The 24,956-nt window shown below is 38.3% G+C and overlaps 1 protein-coding gene across 1 annotated transcript in view; it reads left to right on the top strand.

The window, feature by feature from the left end:
- Positions 1-5,957: 5,957 nt before the first annotated feature.
- LOC133136348 (angiopoietin-1-like) overlaps positions 5,958-24,956 on the top strand; it is a 34,838-nt gene continuing 15,839 nt past the window's right edge. The window contains exons 1-4 of the mRNA XM_061253782.1: positions 5,958-6,679; positions 19,951-20,106; positions 20,295-20,416; positions 22,128-22,360. Coding sequence (XP_061109766.1) covers positions 6,326-6,679; positions 19,951-20,106; positions 20,295-20,416; positions 22,128-22,360 — 865 coding nt within the window. The 5' untranslated portion in view covers positions 5,958-6,325. The remainder of the gene's footprint in view (positions 6,680-19,950; positions 20,107-20,294; positions 20,417-22,127; positions 22,361-24,956) is intronic.

Below are 24,956 nucleotides of genomic sequence, written 5' to 3'. Positions count from 1 at the left end.
TATGCACGTAATACAAAAACAAAACATTGTACAGCAAAAATGAAAATATATATTGTGTATAAAATGTGACTAATCATTGCTGAAGGTACTGCATTGACTAATGAAATATAAATGTTTTAAAATACTGGTCATGTGCACTCAGGTGCACGACCCTCATTCGCTCATCACTCCTGCTGAACCATAGAAGCTCATGAAAGCGTAAAACTCCATGCAGTTTCTGCTGACCGCCGATGTTTGTTTAACATGCATTTTCCTCTCAGGGTCAGGAGAAACAATCACATTCTTCCCTTTAGAACAAAAGACTGCTTGTGGTTTCTGTATAAACAGGCATGTCTGCCATACAGATCTGCCCTGTTCTCAGTCTGGCACTGATATGGGAACAAGCTGCATAATGAGGATAATTTTTGAATACCAGTCGATACAGAGAATCACATTTGGAGTGGAGTTTACCACATACGTGCTATACCAAAAACATGCATGTTCACCCTCCTACATGCTTGCACACGCACCTTAAATTTGGACATTTGCCCTGACTTTTTCCTTGTAGACTTATAGCTCTGTTGCAGAGGTTGATTGTGGCACGATGTCATCGATAATTATTTGATTGTGAATTAGAGCTAATTGTTAATAAGAGGGTGCACATTGAGGCAAAGAATTGCAATTTGACTGCATGTGATAAACTTTGTAGCTAAAAGACACTGCTAAAGTAAAGATATTGAGAAATACTGGATTTAAGAAATCTAAAATGAATTATTGTCTGGGATTTATTGTACATTATGCTTAATTGCTTGTTTGTAAATCTGTATTGACAGGTCTAATTTTTCTCTGCTAATACATTGGGCAAATACGTATGGAAAAATGAATGGCAACCCAACATTTATGAGGCAAAGGTGTTCATTGTTATTGATTCATTAAATGTATAAACACTGTGCATTTGTATTACCTACATAAAAAAATAAAATTCCTGAACATTCCTGATCCTGGAAATTGAATAACAATTTGACTCCCATGAACAACTGCAACACAGAATTGTATTCCTTAGTTTGTGGGATTGCTGAATGGTGTGGTCAATTTGTCTAGCATCCAGGTCAGCCAAATGCATACAGCCAAAGAGATGTAACATCCAGGCCAGCCAAATGCACAAAGATTACAGCTTTTCAGAGGCAGATCATGTAAGTGATAATATGTCTACTATTCCATTGACATTTGCCTGTGTTTCATCTTCTTCAAAGGCCATTCAGTCCTCATTTTCCGCAATAGATCTTGGGATAACCTATAAACAACCTCCAGTTTGACACAAGGACCCATGTATTATTGCTGAACCCCCCAAACCCCTGTGATCTCTCTGAATCATTAGTATTTCAAGCATGAATCTGTTGGGCTGTATGGCTAGTAATGCTGTGAAAACATGAGTAAAACACTCAAACATTTCACACATCTCTGTGACCTCACTGTAGCTGACTGTGTGAAGAGCATGTGGCTAATCCTCATTGAATAATATGTTTCAGATGAAGCCCATATTGTGATTTAACCCATAAAATAATTACAAATGTAATTCCCTGTGTAGAAATACTCAGTGGTAGGCTTATGTTCAAATTCTTTCTTCCGGTCGATACATTTGGGACAAATAAAGGCTATTGTCCATATAGGAAACGGAGCATTTATGTGAGCTTGTATTACACTGAATCTGGACTGGGGTTATTGTACCCATTGGGATTGTAAGGTGTAGCAGAACAGCAAGTACATAGGACCATGGCACAAACTGCAGAAAATAAAGGAATGATTCTGTATGAATGATGATGCAATTACATTTACTGAAATTACACAAAGCTTTTTCAGGGTAAGGGAGTTGAACTAAAAGTTTATGATATACATTTCTTTAGCAACCAACGTGGGCCTGTGTATGTCCAATCCCCACCCTAATGTGGAATGCTGAATCTGCAACTGAAGCCACATTCATTTACAATGTGGGAGAGTGTACATCGTGGTTCTCCTCCCAAACGTGGTGGCGCCAGCTGCTTCTTTTCACACCAAGTTTGTACAGAGCGGAGTTGGAGGAGGAGGACTTTTCATATGGGGCCATGAGATGCAGTTCACGGGCAACCAGAATGACCAGCGGGGGTCACCAAAGAGTGAGGAAACGTGGACTTCTGACCACCTGAACCCTCCAGTACCCTGGCATATGCGATCGTCTGTTGCACAAGGCCCTACAGAGGTCCCGGCTGCAATTGGCACAGCCAATTTCCGGATTCGATTCATGGCACTGAGAAGAATATAGTTTTTAAGAAAGCAAACATTTCTGGCAATTACATATGTGTTTCTTGCTTTAGCCCTTGTTGATATTGTAGATCACATGTGATGTAACCAAATGCTTATCAGAGATAAGAAAGTGACACAAACTTATAGCACTTCATCATGGAATCCCCAAGAAGGAATGCAGGCTACAATTTCTTTGTTTCTCTGGTTTTATTACAGTTCCACAACTATTGTGCAATTACTGATTTTCATGGAGAAAATGCTAAATGTAGGAATGGTTGGATTCTTACTTAAATACAAAAAATGGCTTCATAGTTAAATATTTTCAAAAGTTAAAACATGTGACTAAAATGTCAGTTTAAAAAAACTGCAGTTTTTCACACAGTTTCCCTACTTGTAATTCTTGTAATAAAATGTATGATTTGTTGTAAAATACTGTACATGTGTAAAATAAAAGTGTATATTTGGTTTAAAACAAGTATATAACTTAATGAGTTAACTTAATGGGAATTTGTCCAGTTAAACTGCAGCAGGATTGTATCTTTCCAGTGGTTCTTATAAAAATGTATTCACCAGTTGTTCCCAAACAAAATGATAAAGAAAAACGTTGCATTTTACTTTTCAATTATATGAATAATTGTAACTTGTGTGACCAATCTCTTGTGATCCCACTAGTCACTGCTGTTAAACGCTTCACTAGTGTAACTGCAGCATTTACTCTACATGTGTTTTGAAAAGCTTGTAAAAATATTACTCTATATAGGAGCTTTGGAGCCTCAGATAGATAACTGTGTGGATAATTGCTAACTAAAAGAACGAACAGAAAGGCCAGGCAGTAAGAGCAGTCGTCTGGCAGTCGGAGGGTTGCCGGTTCGATCCCCCGCCCGGGCTGTGTCGAAGTGTCCCTGAGCAAGACACCTAACCCCTAAATGCTCTTGACGAGCTGGTCGGTGCCTTGCATGGCAGCCAATCGCCGACGGTGTGTGAGTGTGTATGAATGGGTGAATGAGAAGCATCAATTGTACAGCGCTTTGGATAAAGGCGCTATATAAATGCCAACCATTTACCATTTAAAGAACAGGTGTAATCATGCCACAACCCTCCTCATCTTCATGAAATAAAAAAATAAAAAACTTTCCTACTAGAGGGTGTGGTACAGCTCCATCATGTCTTCTATCAATCTTCAGACTACGCAAATCACTTCATTCCGTAACCTCAAGATGACTCCTCCCCGCGTGGTCGCGTCTCTTCTCTCTGTTCTGGGCCCACGGTCAACGTGGCCAAGAAAACGTCCCACAGTGGTGGGCCACAGGACAACAAGATGGTCTTCTGAGGAGACTGAAGATCCACCTCTTCAGACTTGTAGCAACTCCACTTTACTAATTCAGATTATATGCTTATGGTTTATAGATTATATTTGTGTGGTTATACTGTATGTGTGATGTTGCTCTTTTATATTCCTGATGTTCTCTGCTTTTGCTGGTTGCTCTAGATATGGCATCTATTTATTAAGGGTACAGTAATGTGAAGTGAACACTCAGTTATGAGGCACACAAATCGTATCACAATACTATACTGCTAAAATTATTTCGTTGAATAAGGCACTGTAAAATAGTTATATTTTTTTACAAGTCCTGTGAGACCCAACATTGTGAATAATATAATAAAAATAAAAAGTATTTCTTTGCATATTTGGACAATGCAAGCATCCATTAAATTTATGTTTTACAGGGTTCACTGACACATGTTTTAAATAGAGTGTTTTGGAATTAAGAAATTTGGCACATTCTGTATGTATGAAGAATGTTTTTCAATATTCTCTGTGGCAGGACTCCACCCACCACACTTTTTTTTATGCTAAAGAATACAGAACAGCAACAATAACTTTAGAAGCCTTGAAATTATAAAATAATCATACATATCATACATCATGAAAAGGGATATAAACTTTAAAAAAGTAATGCCTTGTTAAGAGCCTCGTCTTTAGGTTTTTGAAACTAAAGCATTTCTCAAAAATAACAAAAGGACTCAAACTCAAATGTTGCAAATGTTGCAAATAAAAATCCGTCTTTCCCTCTCTCTCACTCTCTCTCTCCCTCTCTCTCTCAGTCTCTCCCTCTCTCTCACTCTCTCTCTCCCTTTCTCTCTCTCCCTCTCTCTCTCAGTCTCTCCCTCTCTCTTACTCTCTCTCTCACATTCTCTCTCCCTCTCTCTCTCAGTCTCTCCCTCTCTCTTACTCTCTCTCACAGTCTCTCTCACTCTCTCTTTTTCTCTCTCACACACACAATCCCGTTCAGTTTGCTTTCCATTCAAGGCTGAGTCACAGAGAGATCTAGGCAAACTATTCCGGCAGCCGCATTATGTAAAACTGGACTTGGACTTGGAGAGTAGCCCCTTTGGATCTGCTGACCGCTCCTGCTCCTTCACAGGGAATACACAGTGCCTCAGTGGTCCCTATAAATATTTATGGGACAGTGGAGGGCATTAAGGAATTCCCTCTCTGTATTTGCCTCCCTGGCTCAAAGATGCAACCATATTCTCAGAATTGTAGTATGTCTTTTAATACCAGGCATAGTTGATTATACTTGAGAGGATAGTTGACTACACAATAAGTACTGCTTGGTCTAGCACTTGTTGATACAGTATTACTGGCCATGTATTACTGCTGGTCTTAACAGTTCTTAATGTGTATGTGCAAACTGCATACAATGTAATGTGTTGCATCACCAAACCTCAAAACTGAGAACTTGACTCATGTTTTAATACCTAATGAACCTGTGATCATGAGCAGTTTGAATGTTTTATGAAATCATATCTGAAGCTTGACAGTCATTTAAACTAAATTATGTTTACACAAATTTACAGCATCAAACCAATTAATGGTCAGCCAAGATTTCAATGCAAGGTTATTTGAAAGAATGAGAAGGACATGAGGCTCTCATTCTTTCAATAAAGGTTGCTGAAACAACATCCAAGGTTGTAAGATATGCAGGACAAATATGTGCCCAAACACAGGTTTACCAAGCTATTTGTGTGTGTGCCTGTGCGTGAGCATGTGTAAAGACAGTTGAGTGGAGGACTGAAAGATGACACTCAACAGGAAGAAAAACTCTTCTCATAGTCTAACAAAGCTTTAGCAAGCAAAGCTGCACACAGCTTTAACAAACAGAACTGATAGGTAACAGATAATGACATTGATCTTCACAGAAAATGCTGGGGTAACCAGGCATGGCAATGCTGGATTTAGGTATGACTTCTTCACTAGATAATATAATGTCTCCAGAAATGTCCCATAGGTTTTTAAAGAATGAATACAAAAGTAATTTAACAAAGGTCAACTCAAGGTTGAAACTTTTCCATACATATTTTGTATTTAATAATATACAGATGAGAAGAAGCCTAATATTGTAGTAGATCTTGGTTCTCCTTCTCTCACACACACTCTCTTACACACTTTCTCTTTTGTGTACATGTGCACTCATTCTATCCTGCCCCCCCTCTCTCTCTCTCTCTCTCTCTCTCTCTCTCCCTCACACACTCTCTCTCTAACACACAAACACTCACACTCACACTCTTGCATACTGTACTCTCTCTCTCTCCCTCCCTCTCTCACACATTCCTCTGCAGTCACTCAGTGGGGAAAGTGTAGAGCTGCTGTGTGTGAAGTCTCAGCAGTGTACAGCCCCCTCTCCCTATAAACACACACAGAAGACACAGAAGGAGCAGAATGGACTGCGAGCAGACAAACCCCTGCACAGCCTATGTGTGAAGAGTGCATACCCTTTTTTTGTGTGGATAGATTGGGAGACCTGCTACCAGTCGAGAACAACGCACCGGTAGAGCATCAGGGCAGCGATGTTCCACAGGCTCAAATGTCCCTGGACTCAAGTCTCTATATTGTCCAGTGGGACAAAAAGTGAAATCTCAGCTGATCGTATCTGCAATAGACCTCAGAATCTGCTGGAGTTTTGAAGAGAGGAATCTAACTTTTGAAAGAAGGACTCTACCCAGGAATCACCTCAGTAAGGATCCTCAGTTTTCTCCTTGGCTCTGTGGCCACAAGTGGGATATGTCTCCCTGCCTCTGGCTCTGGCTGACAGCCCTATTGGTAAGAGCTGGTGTGGCACAGGACCAGCGCCCAGACTCTGAGGGCACTGCTGGCACAAGTAGCACCAGTGGTAGTAGCAGCAGGCGACGCTACAACCGCATACAGCATGGAGGTTGCACCTACACCTTCCTGCTGCCAGAGAATGAAGGCAGTGGAGCCCCCTGTTGGGATGGAAGGGCAAGGGTAAGAGCAGGTGGCCAGTACAATGGTAATGCTCTTCAGAGAGACGCACCACAGCTGGGACAGGACTTCTCTGAGCAGAAGATCCAGCGTCTGGAACATATCATGGAGAACTACACCCAGTGGCTTCAGAAGGTGAGTGAGTGTGTGTGTGTGTGTGTGTGTGTGTGTAAGGGAGAGAGAATGATAGAGAGAATGTTATCTGTCTTTATCTGTATGGATATACAATCTCTTATTCAGAATGACTCACAACTTAACGTATACTGTACAATAATTTGAAGCAAACAAGATAAAACAACCATAAAACCATAGCGACAAATCCTTAATCCCCCATGAATATCGCCATGATAGCTCAATTATCAAAACTGGATATTGCTGTGTTAACGCTTAATTTCGCCTGATGGTGTATAGCTGTATTATAGTGAGTGTGGTTGCGCACTATATGTTTGTGTTGGTTAGCTCTTTCATTGAAAATAGAAATCCAACGGATCCCGATACAAGACCACTCATTCTGTAGGTAATATAAAAATATATGTGCTTTTTCTAATTTCATGACTGTACATTTTATTAAATTTGAATTAGATCTCAAAATTCTACATTTGATCATGAATTGTCCATAACATGGGGAGACACAATGCTAACATGAATGAGCCTAATCTAACATTCTATATGAACATGAGATCATTATGTTCAGCAACGTTATCGCATGCAGGTAGTAGCTAAATGACATTCCATACCATATGAACAGCAAGCTTACAGCAGCCAGTCTTGCAGCAAAGCAATGGGGGCCAAAAGCTAAGTTGGTGTACGTAAACAGAAAACTTACAGCAAAACTGCCAGCTATAATGCTTTATCGGGCTCGACATAAACACCAACAAAGTGAGTTCACTAGACTAGCCAGCTGGCTCTAGCTACATGGAAAAATTATCCAAATGGCAGCTAGTTAACTAGCTTGCCTATAGCAATATCCTTTTAATTCAATTCAATTTTATTTGTATAGCGCTTTTTAAAAGGGCCTTTGTCGCAAAGCAGCTTTACAGAGAAACCGGGCCCCAAGAGTACGCCCAGGGGAACAGTGTCAAGGAAAAACTCCCTGGAAACAGGAAGAAACCTTGAGCAGAACCTGACTCAGTAGGGGAACCCATCTGCCGCTGGTTGACACCGGTTTGTAGAAACAATGGTTTTAAACAGAAAACCAGATTAAATAAAAGTATATAAATATCCAATAACTTGAAGCTTTTAGCTTTTGAAAGTAGTTTGCGATCTATTGTTACCTCGCTAGCTAGCTGGTTGGCTGATGTGGGATATTTCTCATTACACATGACATGAGAGAACATTCAATCTCACTAGCAAGATAATAATATGCAAATACCGTGTTGACAGCAGACAACTAGCATGTCCTTAAGCTTTGATTTAATAAATGTGTTTAAGACAGCAGCATTATCATTGAATTAAGTATTAATTTAACCTCCCGTTGTAAAAACCAAGGAAATGAGTCACAAAAACATGTTTTAAGTGAAATGTTTGTATTTGCAGAAAGCCTCAAAAGAAAGGAAATTTAATTTATCAGCTCTAACGCTGACATAAACCTGCTCTCCATTAAGGTATCAGTACAAATCTTTGACTACAGCCCTGTAATTTATATTTAGTCTAGAACAATACTTTATAATTTCTGCCCAATTATATGCATAGTATTATATGCAGTATATTTGTAAATTCAACAGAAAATTATTGTAAACATTACATACAACATTATAAATTATTTCAACAATTATTATCAAAGTGATTTGTGGGTGACACTATCATTGTGTGACTGTGAATGCACTGCCGTTTTTTAATTGGTCAATTACTTTTGGTCAAGATATGTGGTCCCAAATTGGACACATGGATGGAAATTGAGCATACTTTAGAAGTGCAAAATAAGTATATTGCCTCTAACTTTAATATCCAAAATTTGCAATACATTTAGCACGCCTGCTATTGAAATTTTGTAGTGGGCCATTGTAACATGAGACATCATTCAGCAAATGTACAATGACCTACAATGACCTCTTTCATACTTGCGGATAATGGCACTTCAGACTTAATGGGCTCAGTGTTTTATGGTCGGTGCTGTTGCAAGCCGTCGCACTGGCAAAGTGGTATTTTTGCGAAGGATTTTGATATGGCTGAGCCATTTGGTATTTCACAATGCACCAGTGGGAGGAGAGCCACTGCTGTGTGTGTCAGTCAAAATCAAGCAGCACGCTGCAATTTTGGTGTCAGTCTGGTGTGCAAATTGCAGTGCCACCTCCCACCTGCTCAGACCATATCTACACCACAAGCCATAGCCAGCATGAGCATATTCATACCCTATTCAAAAGCAGTGGTTTCCATGGATTAGCCTGTATGCTGTCCAATTTGGCTTTGATATACACTCACTTTGATATAAATGTGAACAATTTCAGAAGTTCTCTTATTTATGATATTTGTTGCATTTTTTTAACAAAAGAACATCTCTGGAGAAAGACGACATTATCCTCCTCTTCCATTGCAGTAGCACTGTATACTATGGAAATTGGCAGTATGCCCTGCACAAAGTGCATGTAAAATGCTTATGAAAACATGCCTACTGATAATATATTTAGCTTAATTCAGCCCATTTTCCACCTGCACTGCACGTTTTGAGCTGCATGCTCCTTCATTGGTCTTGCATGATGGTGTTCACACTAGCACACTGGGAACAGATTGAAGGTTTAACACATGAGGACTCACTAGCCCAGTTCTTAACGTCTTGTCTCAAACTTGAAAAATCTCACAGAAACACGACTTGTCACAGAGGAAGTTAAAAAAGGTCCTGTTGAGCATAAAACTCAGACTTGGATTTCAGGCTTTGACCAATTCACACTATGCAGCTTATGAGCCAGCTGATAAAAGCACACTATGCACTTACAGATAGAATACTGGCAATTAAGTGAAGTGTTGCATTTGATCATTTGGGTCCTGTATAAATAAAATTAAATTGAAAAAAGGTCTCATGAGACTTATATGACCCATACATTACAGAGCATCCATATAAAGATATGGAAGTGCTTCAGGATGATTATGGATAATGACAGTGGCTCATCTGGTAAGTACAATGATGAGGTTAATATGCAACATTGACATATGGTATCACTTTAAAAATATGTATTGCAACTTGTAATTCATTAAGCAATAGTTTTTCAAGGATGTGTCTCTACAGACCAGATTTCATTAGTATTTGGCAGCCAGAAAAACAATGTCTCTTTTATATATAATATAGGATGTCATATGGGAAGAAGAACTGTCTAGGCCTATTAATGAATGGTAATATACAGCATTGAGAAATCAGGCCCAGTCCGCTCTGCTGTTAGGTACAATCTGTGGACCTGGGTCATGTGCTGATGTGGGCCTTTATACATTTGACCTTGTGGTTGATTCTATGAGGACTCCTGCACATATATCCTCAATGTAGTACTAAAAGTAACGAGGAGCCAACGCTTGATACAATTAAAATAACAGAAATGCAGTAGTGTGTCACACGGATCTCTTCTGCTCGAGTGTGCAAATGATAGTACCTTATATTGAAAAGGTTTGCCAAGTTAAATGTATCTGTTTCCCGTGACTTTCATAATATCGTTTGGGAAAAAACACTGATATTCTTCTCAGAAGACAGCTGTTGAAAGGCTTACAAAGGTTTATAAATATCAGGGAGACATCAAACATCAAATAAATAGCATGATCAGCTATTTACAGTTTAGCTTCGTTCCAATTGTCTGCTTAATTCTGTTTGTGAACATCTGATTAAAAATATGAATACATTAATTGTGTATTTATGCCCATTAGCAGCTGGATATGCACCAAATTGGTGTTTCACAGAATAGTCTAGTCACTGTGAGGCCATGTTTTATTGAATTAACAGATATACTGTATTTAAAAAAAAGATTGTACATATTTAAAGGAAAAAATTAAATAGCATAGTTTTTTTAAAATAGCATAGAAATAATTGAAGCCTATAACACAGCCTGCATATTGATGTTTCATAAGTAGACAGAAACAGGCAGAGATGAACTAAGTGTTGTGTCTTGTATGACACCAGATGGTAGTATGATAAATGCAGAGCAATTTGTGTGATGACCGCTAATGATATCACTTCCTCCCTCTATTTAAGCTGAGCTGAGCAGCTGATTTGACGCTTGATTTTCACTTGTTCTTGATTCCTTCTTCATGCATTTCTTAGACTCCTGAATGAAGTGTTTTTCCTGGAACTCCTTTGTGGATTAACATTTAAATCATATTATTACATAAGTAAGTATTACATATGTCATCTGCTGTTTTGGATAAAATTCCTGATAGACTAAAAGGCATAATTACTTTTGAATGGTACCTATTAGCAAAGGTTTTTTTTTAAATGGCATACTTTTTGTATAGGAACTAGTAACAAGTCTGGAAATGCGCATTCAAATTTTGTGAGTTGTACAATGAAAGGCAAATTTCTTCAAAAGGCTGAGCTGCATCTGCCTGTGGACAATGTTATTATGACAGCTTGGTGCATGAGGATGCCTTATGAACACAAATAATACAACATTTAAAAGATGACATCATATGAATAACACAGGAAATGCGGTTGTCTTTCAATGTGAATGTTTTAATATTGAGAAATGAAAACATCTAAAGTGAAAAAATCTATTTGGGAATATTCCTTGAAAGTTTTTGGTAACTTCATAACCATTCTCAAGTCCATGCTCCATCCCATAAGAATATTTTCTCAACGGTTACCTGTGAAGGTTATTTAAGATACTATGTGATATATTTCCATTCTCATGTCATGATTTTTATAAAGCATAGTGAGAATTAACATAATTCTCAAAATGTCTTTTCAACAGTGGCCGGGATATATTCACAGAATTTTCACTATTGAGCTGATTTATGGCTATTTTCAGATCTAATCTAGACCATGGACACCTATGACTAACCTCTATATTTATTTTTCTGACCATAAAAGTCTAAATGGTCTACAGAGACTACGGTAACGACTTCTGCCATCACCACTAATCTCTTAATGGCTATTCTGTCCAGGCCTAGATATCAAGCTTTTTATATTTTCCAGCTTAAAATACAGCAAAAGCAGCTCAGTCATACATGACAGACCTGGAATGTGTGACCACACACACTAAAAGGCTCCCTAAAACAATTCCTGTGGACAACAATAGCACCTACCGCAAACCCGAATGTGGTCTTCAGCTTCAGCAACAGTTTAAGTATTTCACTCAACAAAAGAGTTGTTTTCCTAGCCAGTCCGTATATCTCAACCTTGTGCAATGACTGCCATTCAAACTGGCTCTGGAGAGAAACCTTTTGGTGGATAGCAGGCGCCTCATTGTTGGTGCACAGATGGCAGTTGACGGCTCACTGTGCACTTCTGCAGATACTGGAATGACATCATGCAGCTGCCAAAGAAGAAATGTGTCAGACTTGTGTCCGCGCATACATACAGCAGGTAACCGGGTGAGCACGAACGCTGGTCCTATTATTGTTACATTACGTAACGTATTTGCTTAGCAGACATCCTTATCCAGTGAAATTTACAGACGGTGGTGAATTTAAGACCTGTTGGGGGAGGGGGTCATCTAAAAACTGTGCAGGGCTGTGTTTGCCTTGCCTGGGAATCATGCCAGCCTTCTCACTTTCCTTGGAATACCACTGACGCTGCTGTCATGGTTAATCACAGATAATGGTTTATGAGCCTCTCCCTGTCCAGCTCCTTCCCCACTTACACTGTACAAAACACACACATGCACTGGTGAATAGATGCAGTGAGGGTTGCTATGAAAGCATCGCTTTACATTAAGTCAAAGGTCTACTTAACACAACAGGGTGAGAAAAGAAAGAAAAGGCCTCTATAAGCTCATACAAGGGCCCCGGAAATGTTGCCAGCAATTCTCTTGGCTTTGTTTGCATTGATTTTTAGCTCTAATAATAGTTCATGAGTATTGCAGCTTGTCCTGGTTATTTTGGTGATAGTTATCATGGATTTGGTGGTTATCACAGATGCAATGTACTATTATAACCTAGCAAATGAATCATATGCTACTGTGCTTACAAATTTAAATATTTATGGCAATAATTAACACTGCTATTAAAAACGAATAGAAGTTGATAAATTCCAAAACTCAGAATCCTTTCTGCTCATGGAAAACATGTGAGCCCTATTCAAACTGAATTCAAAATTACATCAAAATGGCTAATTACTTTAAGCAAAACGTGTTTTTGATTTTTCCAATGGGACATGTTCATTTGTGTATGATGTACTGTATACTGGTATGATACATTTGATATTTACATTTTTAAATATAGAGCACTGCATGTTTTAAACCAACATTGCGGACAGAACTAAGACAAATAATTAAATAGATGTGTTGTCCTTCTCGCAACAATGACAGCTCCTGCAGCCCTGGGTCTGATTAATTTCACTGTCACTATGGTAAGGGGACTTCAAAGCAACCTATTGAGACCCGGAGCAGCAGAGCCTTAATGGAAGCCCTGTAAAGAGCCAGACATTCTCATTTCCTACCACCCCACTCCAGCTTCTCTGTTAGAAATGAAGGAACAAAATAAATAAATAAATGCAATGCTGATCTGAAGAAGGTATTCAACTGTAATGTGGTTAAACTTAGAGTTTCTTTGAAAGTGGGTTGGATGACTGAGGCTGTTGTGGCACAATCTCTCTCTCTTTCCCTCCAGTTCCCAGGTTCCACAGTGCGTGTTACCCCCGCTCTCTTGTCCTGGCTAATTAGAGGTATAATCAGAAATGGCTGGATGCCACAGACTTGGCTTTGTGAGTTTCATCATTGTGGATTCTGAGATGGAGCCAAAGGGACACATTGCATTTGACCCCAGTGAGATCACTCTCTCTGCCAGCTCAATCAATGTCATGTAGTCTTTCAACCACATTGGTGGGATGTGTTCAGAGACCACACTATGGAGTAGTATTGAGGGAACTCAAGTTCTAGCCTACAGCTTTCAAATGACAGAATGGGGGGTTCACGGTGTGATGCGACACACATTCTAATCAGAATTTGCAACTGAGGTTATGGTTTGTTTAAAATGTAAATAAAAAAAGTTTTTCAATCAAATAAAGTCTGGAAACTTGAGATGGCCCTGGAAAAATATTTATTTCATGGTTGGTTCTTTTGCAGTGGATTGATCCAATTTTGGGCATCCAGGTCCGGCTTTTTGGCTAAATTCATTGTCTTTTGTTCATGATTCTATGACACCTTAACCAGAGCCCCAGGGTCAATAGATGGAAAACAAACTCATAACATCCAAGACTATACTACCATATTTCACAGGCATGCACTTCATTTCAGCATAAGTGTGCTACTTCTACTGCCAAACCCACTGCTGGTGTGAATGGCCAAACAGCTCATTGTTGAATGACTTCTGAGCATCCTGCCTAGCTCCAATCACAGTTCCAATGCCCTTTAGCAAACAGCAGGCACTTATTTTTGACTTCCCTCAGTTGAGGCTTTTTCTGGCAACCCTTTTCTGGCAACCCTATTGGCACAGAGCTAGTGTTTCTAGCAAAGCTTTAGCCTCATGGGCATGGGAACAAGATGCATTTGTGTCCTCTTTCAGGCAGGTTTACCTCACTGCTCCAGTTATTTTAAACTTCCTTATTCACATAATGGGATGGGGGAGGTTGTATCTTTAGTTTTTAGTTTTTTCGATATGTGAAAGTGATCAAAATCCTATGTCATATCGACAATGCTTAACATTCATCTCTGCACTGTAACATTTAAGAAACATGGATGTAGAGAAGTGTTTCCTGTAGCCTACAGTTTGCAGTGAGCTGCAAGAATTAAATCAGCATGGCCTCTGTAGACTCAAAGGAACAACTGACTAAAGAGAAACTGCAAGATTGTGTTCTGCTCAATCTGGGATTATCAAAATAGCTCAATTGGATTAAATTAATTTTACATTGCATCAAAGTACAGTTTGTGACTGAGGCTAATATAAACCCATCTGAAGAGACTAGTTACTGTAGCTGTAAGCTTGCTTACTGTTACCCAACTACAGCTTACACGCTTGTATAATGTAGTCTCAATTCTCAATCAATTAGCTTTCCATAAACTGTATTTGGTATGATGGCACTCATTTACACATTTATTCGTTTTTATTTCTGAGTAAAAAAGCAACAAATACAGGAGCGAGGATACAGCTGGGCACCCAAAACGGTCTGCACACCCTGGAGAGACCGGCGAGTAGAAATGCACATTATCCTGCCAGAAATTGCTGGACAATCACAAAAGAAAACATTTATTGTGCATTGGTTATGTTCTAAAGATTACTGGTATAAGCATGAAATGAGCATGTTCGATAAGGGATGAATGAATGGACAATAGTAGCAAAATAGTAGCAAAATACTCTTTGACTCTTAAGTCAAATAATTTAGCTTGCTAAAATGATCAAACTGCTCCCATTCATTTCTTAATCAGGTTTCGTGGACACAGATTAGGCCTAGTCCTATATTAAATTGAATGGTGGTTCTCCATAAAAAACTTAATTTAATCCAGGGCTAAACTTAGTCTGTCTGTGAAACCAGCCCAACTTGTTTACATAATCAAAGCTCCAGCTCCTGTTTGGAAATTGAGGAATAAGTGTGAACAATCATCAAGGTGCTACCTCAGTCAATGTTGCTGCTATTATTGTCTGCATATTTTAAGTGTGTAGTTGATGTTCATACATTCTCATGCTCAATGTAATGTGTGTGCTGCCTGTCTCTTTCTCCGTTGAAATTCCCTGCTGAGACTTGTATTCCCTCTCTCTCATATGTTCATCCCAAGTTTTATTCCTTGTGGCAATCTCTTTAAAACCAAAGTTAGAACCAAAGTCCTTAAATTTAAGATTTTTGAGAACACAATGTCCCTTAGGCAATGGGGAACAGAATTCCTTGAAAGCGGTCTTTCATAACAGCAAAGGGAGAGGACTCCTGAGCCCTGGCTGTTACCAACTGAAACCTCCTTTACACAAAAGTACAGAGAATGAAAGAAACACAAAGCCGAGTCTTCTATATAAAACTCTCAACCCTCATTCATTGCTGTCCTTTGTATCCACTTTTTATCAACCCATGGTTTAGCCTGCCATGAAACATACACACGTGCACACACACACACACATACACACACACACACACACACGCATACATGCACACACACAAACAAGCAGTTGTAGTTATATGGAATTCTCTCCTCTCTTTGCTGCACGGTTGCTATGACAGAAATCTAGCTTTCTTTCTCTAACCTGCATTAGGCATGAGAATGTATGCCTGTGGCAAACAAAAACGGCAAGAAAAATTGGTTGCTATGTACACATGACAGAAGGACACAATGTCAGGATTTACTCTAAACAGAGCTGGTGTGTCATCTCTTATGGTTAGTCATGGGTTTTCAAAGTTTCAATTAAAATTGACTTGTATAGGTACTGTAGGATAACATGGACAAGTTATTCCATTGGCTGTAATAGTTTAGTGTCGTTAGTTTGATAGTTCACTGTTCACACAGATTTTTTTCTGAATAACCCGCCCCCCAAGCATAGTGTGTGGGTCTGATTTCGCTGTTATGAACAAGCTGTAAATGCTTTTGTGAAGGCAGTATAGCCAACCTTACATTTAATACAGTGTTTATTTAAATTTAAGAACAAGGGCTATGGCTGTATGAAGGTAATATACCTTTGATCTGGGAGTATGCTCTAATGGGGTGCTTTTCAAGTTTGGTTCTAGTCATATTCATAATGCAGCTTAAATATTATTCATAGATTTGCTGCTATAATGTGTCAAGAAACAGCATAGCGCACTACCATGCATTTATGGACTGCTCTCCAAAGTGTATGCTCCAAATTCAACACAATTCGACACATAATTTTTTATTCAGATTTCTCCATCTGCCAAAATTGTTTTATTTATATGGATTTTGATTGAGGTTTACAGTCAGATTTCACTTCTCGTGTTAGGTTACACTTGAATATATATTCTATAAGGTAACTGTACTTCCTAATTCCTTGGCAATGATATTTATGACTCCCATTTGATGCCAAATGTATTATACATTATTTTATTCTGGCAGTCTACATTTTATTTAAGATGATACCTGATTATGGTACCATAGGTATACATAAACTTTGAACCTTTTTTTGCTTGTACTTATTAGTACTCAAACGAAACATTATTGTACTTTCAGGGTACATAGTGATGGCTACAGTAGAGATTTACATGCTAGCTGATTGGTGATGTTGGATTAAAATGAAATGAACACTGAGGGGTTCATGAATACAGATGGTATTCGGTCTACTTGTAACAGAGCTTTGAATCAGCTTGTAAACTTTGTCAAACTATGCTAACTACAGATGCATTCATTAGTATCCATCTGTGTAAGTACGGCCATGAAAGTGTGCATGCATGTGTGCATGTGTTTGCTTGTGCATTTCAAAGTGCATTCCATCTGAATCTGAAATGAATGATCTTTTCTAATTCAAGTACTTGTACATGTCCAATATGGTTCATATTGTTCTTTTCTTAACATCCCTAATGCTCTGCTATTGAAAACAAATAAGTCCGACATTTCCCAGTAGAGACTTGAACAAGCTTCCAAGACCTCTAACAACAAAACCTCATTGTGTGATAACTTTTTTAAATAATTTATTTCATGGGCTATGTGGATATTTTAGACTGATAGTGGTCTATTTGGGTCCTGACTGAGCCCATTTCTCTCTGTTCTTTTCCCCAGTCTTTGGGAGAGGTGGGCCAGACCACAGACTGAGTTATATATGGAGCACTTTCAGTAAGTGTTACATTGACCAGGTCTAACCACATTGTCTGTGGTGCTGCTGAAAAAAGGACGTGGCCTTTATTTTGACATGAAAAGTGAAAATCATGTTACTTTTGCAATAACAGGAAGGCACTCCAGCCTTGATGCACTTTAAAACCGTAAACGTTAAACCACTCAGCAGTCACAAAATTCGGAAACCATTTAAGTAACTGCACTCCAAAAGGACATTCTGGAACATTTTTCATCTTCTACTGACAAGACTGATATTAAGCAAGTATGTGCCTGTCAGTTCAGTGATATTGAGAGAGACAAATTATCACAAAGAACCAAGTGAAGTCACCACTACGGCTCTATTAAAGGCTAATGCATGTCAAAGCAAAACATCTGCAGGCTACATAATCATATTGATTATGCCACTGTTTGGCCTATCCATTCTTCTTTATAGAATGCTGAAATGTATACTGCAGGAGAGAGCAGTTCACATTCATTTTATGGATAAAAGGTACAACGGCAGTGCTCCCTTGTCAGAGAACATAATAATCTTAAACCAATACAGCATATTGGCGGCCTCTCATGATAAACTACTACTGTACACCACCATAAATTACGATGTCATCATTGAGGCAAGTTTATAATTATCAGATATAACTGAAACAATTCATATAATGATGTCTTGGAAGAGTGAAAAAACTTAAAAGTACTATTGTCTGTCAGTTTAAGTGTGGCACTAAAACAAACCCCTGTTCATTTAACTGACTAAAACATAACTAAAACTTTATTTGTAACCCTTTTTGTTGTCAAGTGTCAAAGTTTTGTCTGCTTGCCATCATAAAGGCTTCATTTATGCTTTTGAAGTGTACTGAAACCATACAAAATCTCACTGTCCATGTACGTGTTGTTTCACGTAAAAGGTATCTCTCTAAACTATGCTTTAGCAGCAGTGTGTTTGATTGAAAAAACAGCTGGGTTGTCACAAAAAAAGTCAATTTTATCTGCAATTCCCACATGTGTTTTACTTCCTTCTGTTTCACTAGTATGTTTGAAAAGCTTATTTCAGCAAGAAATAAATACTCAGACCAGATTCTGTTCACACTGCTATCCTGAATTTATGCACTGCAATGTCTGGGTGAATGTCTGGTTGCCCTTTTACTATTGCTTGCTGAATTTGCACTTTCTTTCCACATCTTATAACACTTGAGGGATTTATTTTTATGTTTCTTCTAACACTTGAATCAAACATGTGGGGACTGCCAGTTTATAGTCGGCTACAGTACAGAGCTTGAAAATGAACTCCATATACAGTAGTGTGCAAACATTTGGGCACTCCTGGTCAAAAAGCCTTTTACAATAAATATCTAAGTGAACAGAAGCGAACCTGACCTCTAAATTGTACAACATGACAAATTTTAAAGCAAGATTACTTTTTATTTCATTTTTTATTTTATTTTTTAAAATCATTTTTATAAATGTTATAATCAGTCAATGAGTCAGGAACAATACGGCAATCTAATATATTAAAGTTCTGTAAAACCTTTTGTTGTATTTTCTTACCTTAGCGTGAAATTATTTCTGGTTTGCACTTCAGTACATTCAGCCGAGGAAACAATAAAACAATCCATGCTGTGATAAAGTGTTTGTTTACCTTTTAAATGCTGTAATTGTAATATCAACAAATGGTCAAAGACGTATTCATATGGTATTCATATATTAATTGTGTAGTGATCAATGGAAATACATTTTCTTGGGTGATTTGGCTTAATTTCCCTTCCCTGGTTTTATTTCAAATGAACTACCATTGATCTAACTCGCTTCAGAATTGTTAAATTGTTTACAGAAAAGCTGGTTTTAAGCTCATGATAACATCATGACAATGAAAGTAAAATCAACATGATTTGATGTACATCTGGTTTATCTCAACCTGACTATGACAATATCCGACTATGGTAACCCAGACAACAGTTAGGCCTATGGAATGAATATGAAAATAGGTTGTCCCTGTACAAATATCTATTTTTATTGTAAGAGTATATTTTATGGAACTCAACCCAAGGAATGTATTACTCATTTTATTTACTCTGTGTAATTTTTATGTGGCATTTCTTTCTCTTTGATATCGAATCCAAAACCTTGAACATTTATTATTCTATTGCTTTCAGAGTTATTAGAAAAGACTCAGATTTCATCCTGTACTTTAAATAGCTTACAGTACTGTAAGTCAGGAAATCAATATTCTACAGTAACATGACAACATTCTTTTCACCCAACAATGTTGACATACCAAAGATTACTCAAATTTGTAACTGAAACAAAAAAGCATTACAAATGACTTTATTACTACAAACTGAAAAACGAGTGAATATGAAAAATTTGTATTTTCCTAAGCTAAAATAGTTGATCAACCAAATAGTTATTAGCGGTTTTAAGATGAATGAACAAATGAAGGGCTGTAATTGCCGAAGTATACTTTACACATATAGACAATTCTTTCTTGTCTGTTGAGTGGTTCCCTTTCTACCAACCATGAATCCATTTTGGTAGTATTTTCAGAGTTCTCGTGTGTCATGGCCGTGTATGTTCTAGATTGAGAGCTCCATCAGGGAGAGCATGCGGACAGAACTGGCTCAGCTGCAGCAGACCGCGGTGCACAACCAGACAGCTGCCATGCTGGAGATGGGCACCAGCCTGCTGTCACAGACGGCTGAACAGACCAGAAAACTGACTGACGTGGAGACGCAGGTACTGCCTCAGTTGGGTTTACCAAGCATTTAAAATCAGCCTTCAACTTGAATACTTGAACTAAATTGAGTACTGTATTTCAGCCTGGAAGTAAAGCATTTCACTCTATTGGGTTTGGATCTGATTCTAGTCCGATTTCTGGACTAAACTGGAAAAGCTCTGTGCTGATGCTCTTTATTTTTGGGCAGGTTTTAAATCAGACGTCAAGACTCGAAATCCAGCTGCTGGAGAACTCCCTCTCAACCAACAAGCTGGAGAGACAGCTCCTCCAGCAGACCAATGAAATCAGCAAACTCCACGACAAGAACGGGTAAAAGCGTGTGGAAGCACTGCGTCGCCCTCTCTGCACAAAACGTATTGCAGTGTCAGGATCTCCTGCACTTTCTCAGAAGCATTTGAACTTGTATGGTCTGACTTTTATCCAAATATGGCCCATTGTACGGTGGCCACAGAGATAAAGAAATGCCTGCAAGCTATTTTTAAATAATTGGGACAGAAGTATAATGTCTCAGTTAATGATGAATCATTGAAAAACACGATTATAGATCATTGTATCAAACAAAGTACAATGCTTTAACTGAATTGATAAATACATGAATAAACAAATACTTTCACCCCTAAATTATGATAAAATATTTGTCTCAAATAAACATTATTTTCCTGTTGATGTTTTCATTTTTATATTGCTGCTGAGAGGGGGCATCAATTGGAAAAGATTTGATAAAGGAAAAACACATTTTATTGATATATTTTTTATATTTCATATTTCCACAGCAAATCTCAAACTGTAAGAATTTCCAGAAATGACTGTTGTAACATTTCAGAAGAAGTGAATGACTGTGTTATTGATTGGCAGTGTTCAAATAATGTACTGAGGTGTTCTAAACACTTAAATCACTGTGCACTCAAAGAATACAGTTCAACTGTGCAAGGTGATTCAAACATGTACATTTGCTCTCTGTTTCTTTCCCATCCCTGATGGAAATTTCAGCTTCAGTTCTAGCCTGCTTTTAAGATGTTCATGCTGGTTTGAGGCTAGTTTGGAGTTGGTCAAGCTGGCAACAAGATGGTTGAGATAACAATCATGCTGGCACAACCATTTCTTGTTGGTTAGCTTGGTACAGGCAACAGACATCACCAAATCATGAGCTGAGAATTACAGAAATTAGAATTTGAGAATTAAAATGTCAAAGAACTTGAGATATATGAATATGCTGTTTATAGGAAACCAAATAAATGTATGAAATTGTATACTCTTGAAAAGTATGAAAAAATGCTCAATTTAAAGGTTTTGTCTGCTCGGATCCCATTCACTTTGAAGCTCAATATCACAAAACTACTCAGAGTGCAGATAGAACCTTCTAATTCTCAGTTCACAAAATTCTAGATGGCATCCAGCTGGAACAGAAGTTGGTTCCAGTCAGATTCCATCTTCGGCTGATAGCTGGAATTTCCACCAGTGGTTGGATTTCATTGTTTTTTCCCAATCTGATCTAATGGCTGAAGTTGAAACATAATTTGGACATATTTGAAAAATGTAAGTCTGGATGGATTGAAAACATACAATTTAAGAAGACAATCATAACATTTTTAATTTTGGATTGAATATTGTTGGCTCTGGATTACAGTGAGCTCAATGTTCTGAGTCATGTCAGAGAATCTAATCATGATATCCATTACCTCTCTGTTTGCAAGTTGGTATTAACCTGTTTTATTGAAGATGGACTGTTGTTGATATGGGATGGACTGGCATCCTGTTTTGGGGATTGACTTCAACATCAGTCTTCAACCATATCAGCCTTTGAATGTCATATGAAATAAACTATAACTGTATAAGGGTCCCAAACTTGGACATTTCTACCCATTTTCCACTGAAGTACTGGAAAAAGGCTGACTCTTACATACCTTTAACACTGTAGACCTGGGACCTGGTTGATTCTCTATACCCTTTTTCTACTCATTGTTGGAAAACCTTTTCAATGGATGTGTTGCTTACTCAATGCCATATAAACTATGACCAGGTTTCTGGAGCGAAAGATGCAGGAGATGGAAACGTGGCACCAGAAGGAGTTGCAGTCCTTGCGGGAGGAGAAAGGAAGCCTGCAGGATCTGGTGAGGAGGCAGACAGGAGTGATCCGCGAGTTGGAGGTCCAGCTGGGCCGAGCCACTGGAAACAATAGCGCCCTCCAGAGGCAGCAGCAAGCTCTGGTGGACACAGTCAGCAGCATTCTCCGTCTCTGCTCCCGGGAAGGAGGTACAGAACACACACCCACACACCTACTGCATATGGGTACATCCTCCAGTGATTTTGGAGTGATCTGCAGTTACAGCAGTCAAGGTAGGAGATGATCAGAGACAGAACCAGAAGCCAGAATGGTTCCTACAAGATTATCATGATTTACAGAGCAGGATTAAATAGGTCTAGACCATAAAGGTGTTCATGAACCACTGTTTGTGCCCAGGGCAATGGTTTCCAAGATAAAGTCAAATGTATATCAGTGGCTGCTAAATATGATCATTTTTACAAATATTCATAATTCATGTAATTAGGTTAAAATTAATGATCAAACACTTCATTGATTTTGGATGTGGACTGATATTTTCATAGTGAACTGTTCTTAGGAATGTCTCTGAAACTGTAGGTCATTAATTTCCTATCCAATAATGCAGTTGCTAACTGTTACTTTGGTTTGAAAGTGGCATACAATACACAAAACAACTATCTGTGCATGACCTTACGACAATGACAAAAAGGCTTTTTATGTTTTCTGTGCATGAAGACTTGTCACCTTTCATACTGTACACAATTTTAGTCCACTACCTTTAAAATTGTGCTCCACTGCTTAGACCTGGGCCGTCTTCATCTCCCGTTCTGATGCACATAGTGCTATTTCATTTTTGTAATCTGCCCCCTCGACACACTGAAATTCATAGCCTCATGTAACAGCAACCACATGGAATCAAAGAACCCATCAAAGTGATTTATAAAGGAGCTTTGTGTCAACTGTCCTTTTAACACGAACCCTACACTGCAGACAAGTCCCAGCTGACCAGAATACATGCCTCCTTGAACAGTGCATCGATAATAGTGTCAAAGCTAAATTCAAAACCATGAAACTTTAATCTAAACCTTATATCAATTTATTATATGACCATGAATTCTGCAGAGCTGAGCACAGTTATGTATTAGGTAGCACAGCCTGTTTGTTTGACTCATTATTCAGTTTCCTTTAAAATAGCCTATCTCTTACTGTAATATACTTTAATAGGGCATAAAGGCTTGTTTGCCAGCAACATCAGCATAACAGCATATTGTATCCATAATGAAATTTATGTAATGCAAGTGATTGGGGTTTGTGTGTGGTCTAACTAATGAGTACTAATTGCACTGTTTCTAGTAGGGAATAAATGAATAAACAATATGAGGAATATAACTTTACAGAAAGTAAGTCATACTGAAAAGAAAGAATGATGTGGAGTGGAAAACATATGAGGTGGTATGGAAACAACCAGTGACTATTCATTACTACAAAAAGCCTGCTAACAAATCACGTGTTGGCATGGAAACTGTCTCTGTGGACTTTGTGCAGTGTCTGCAGTCCAAGATCACAGTCCAGCCGCCTGTCACAGTGGGAGATCTCTGTCACTGACACTCAATACCCTGCTAAAATGGGAGATATTATGTGTTTGACAAGAAACTCATTCTTCAAAAGCTCGCTTTTGATCATCGCAGGGAATCACAGCTGTCCTTTAAACGACGGGGACGCATGTCACTGTTGAGATCCACCTCCTTGAGAAAAATAGACTTTAAAAACAATGCTGTGAAAGCCGAGATTCGATGTTGTTAAAAAAAAAATGTCTGAAGTCTGAATTTCCATCTCCATAATTGTCATTTTCATGTTGAATGTTAGCCACTTGTTCACTTGTTATTACAGAAACTTGAAACGTTTAGCTTGTAGTGTTTAGTCTTCAGCCCATTGCTTGGTTTGAAAATATCTTAGCCTTCATCATCTATAGATGGAAACAGACTTCCAGCTGACACTTTGAAATACCTGTCAAAGACAGTTTCCTTCATTTGAAGGCAGAAATACTTCAGTTGATTGGCAAAACCACATTTTGTTCATTGCTTACATCTAAAGGGTTTATCAAAAGGTTTAGCACCTTTTGTGCTGTGACATCCCATGATACTATGCTGATTTCTGTTTTTATAAATGTTTCAAATAGATCACAGTGCGAGAGCTCACTGATGCATTATCACCTGCGATATAAATATTGTAGAGTATTTAGTATTACTAGCACATTATTGCAGGTTTTGTTACATCTACACGTATATTCATTTGGACTGAAAAACTAACCCAAGTACTATGCAGCATATATTTTCAGGTGATCTAGACACTAATCCTGCAGACCTTCATGGCAGCTCTCCATCTCACAATTAAATCAATTTGCTTATAAATCTAATCATCGCTGCTGACGTGAGGATGTAGAACAGAACAGCAATTTAGCCTAAACTGTTGAATGTAAAACATTGCTGTTTTATTCTTACGCATTACAGTATATACAATATTATCCAGCTGTTTATTTTTGTTATGTGCCTTATGGAGGCCAAAAATATTTCTGCACAAGAGTCAGACATATCATTCATTTTGTGTATCGTCTTATTTGCTTCACACGGTAGAGTGCAGCTTAAATTTAATGGCAAAATTCTTTGCAAATGCATCCAAGCTGATGAGCTGAATGTGCACTGATGGACTTCAGGTTGCTAGATGTACCTTTCCCAAATGTCCCCACCATTGATTTTAACATATATCCTACACGCCTGAAGATTTCAGTATTAGCCTGAAGGTTTT

This window comes from Conger conger, chromosome 1, assembly GCF_963514075.1.
Source record: "Conger conger chromosome 1, fConCon1.1, whole genome shotgun sequence".
Taxonomy (NCBI): domain Eukaryota; kingdom Metazoa; phylum Chordata; class Actinopteri; order Anguilliformes; family Congridae; genus Conger; species Conger conger.
Note: the sequence above shows the minus strand (reverse complement) of the source record. Positions and strands in the feature narration are given on the sequence as shown.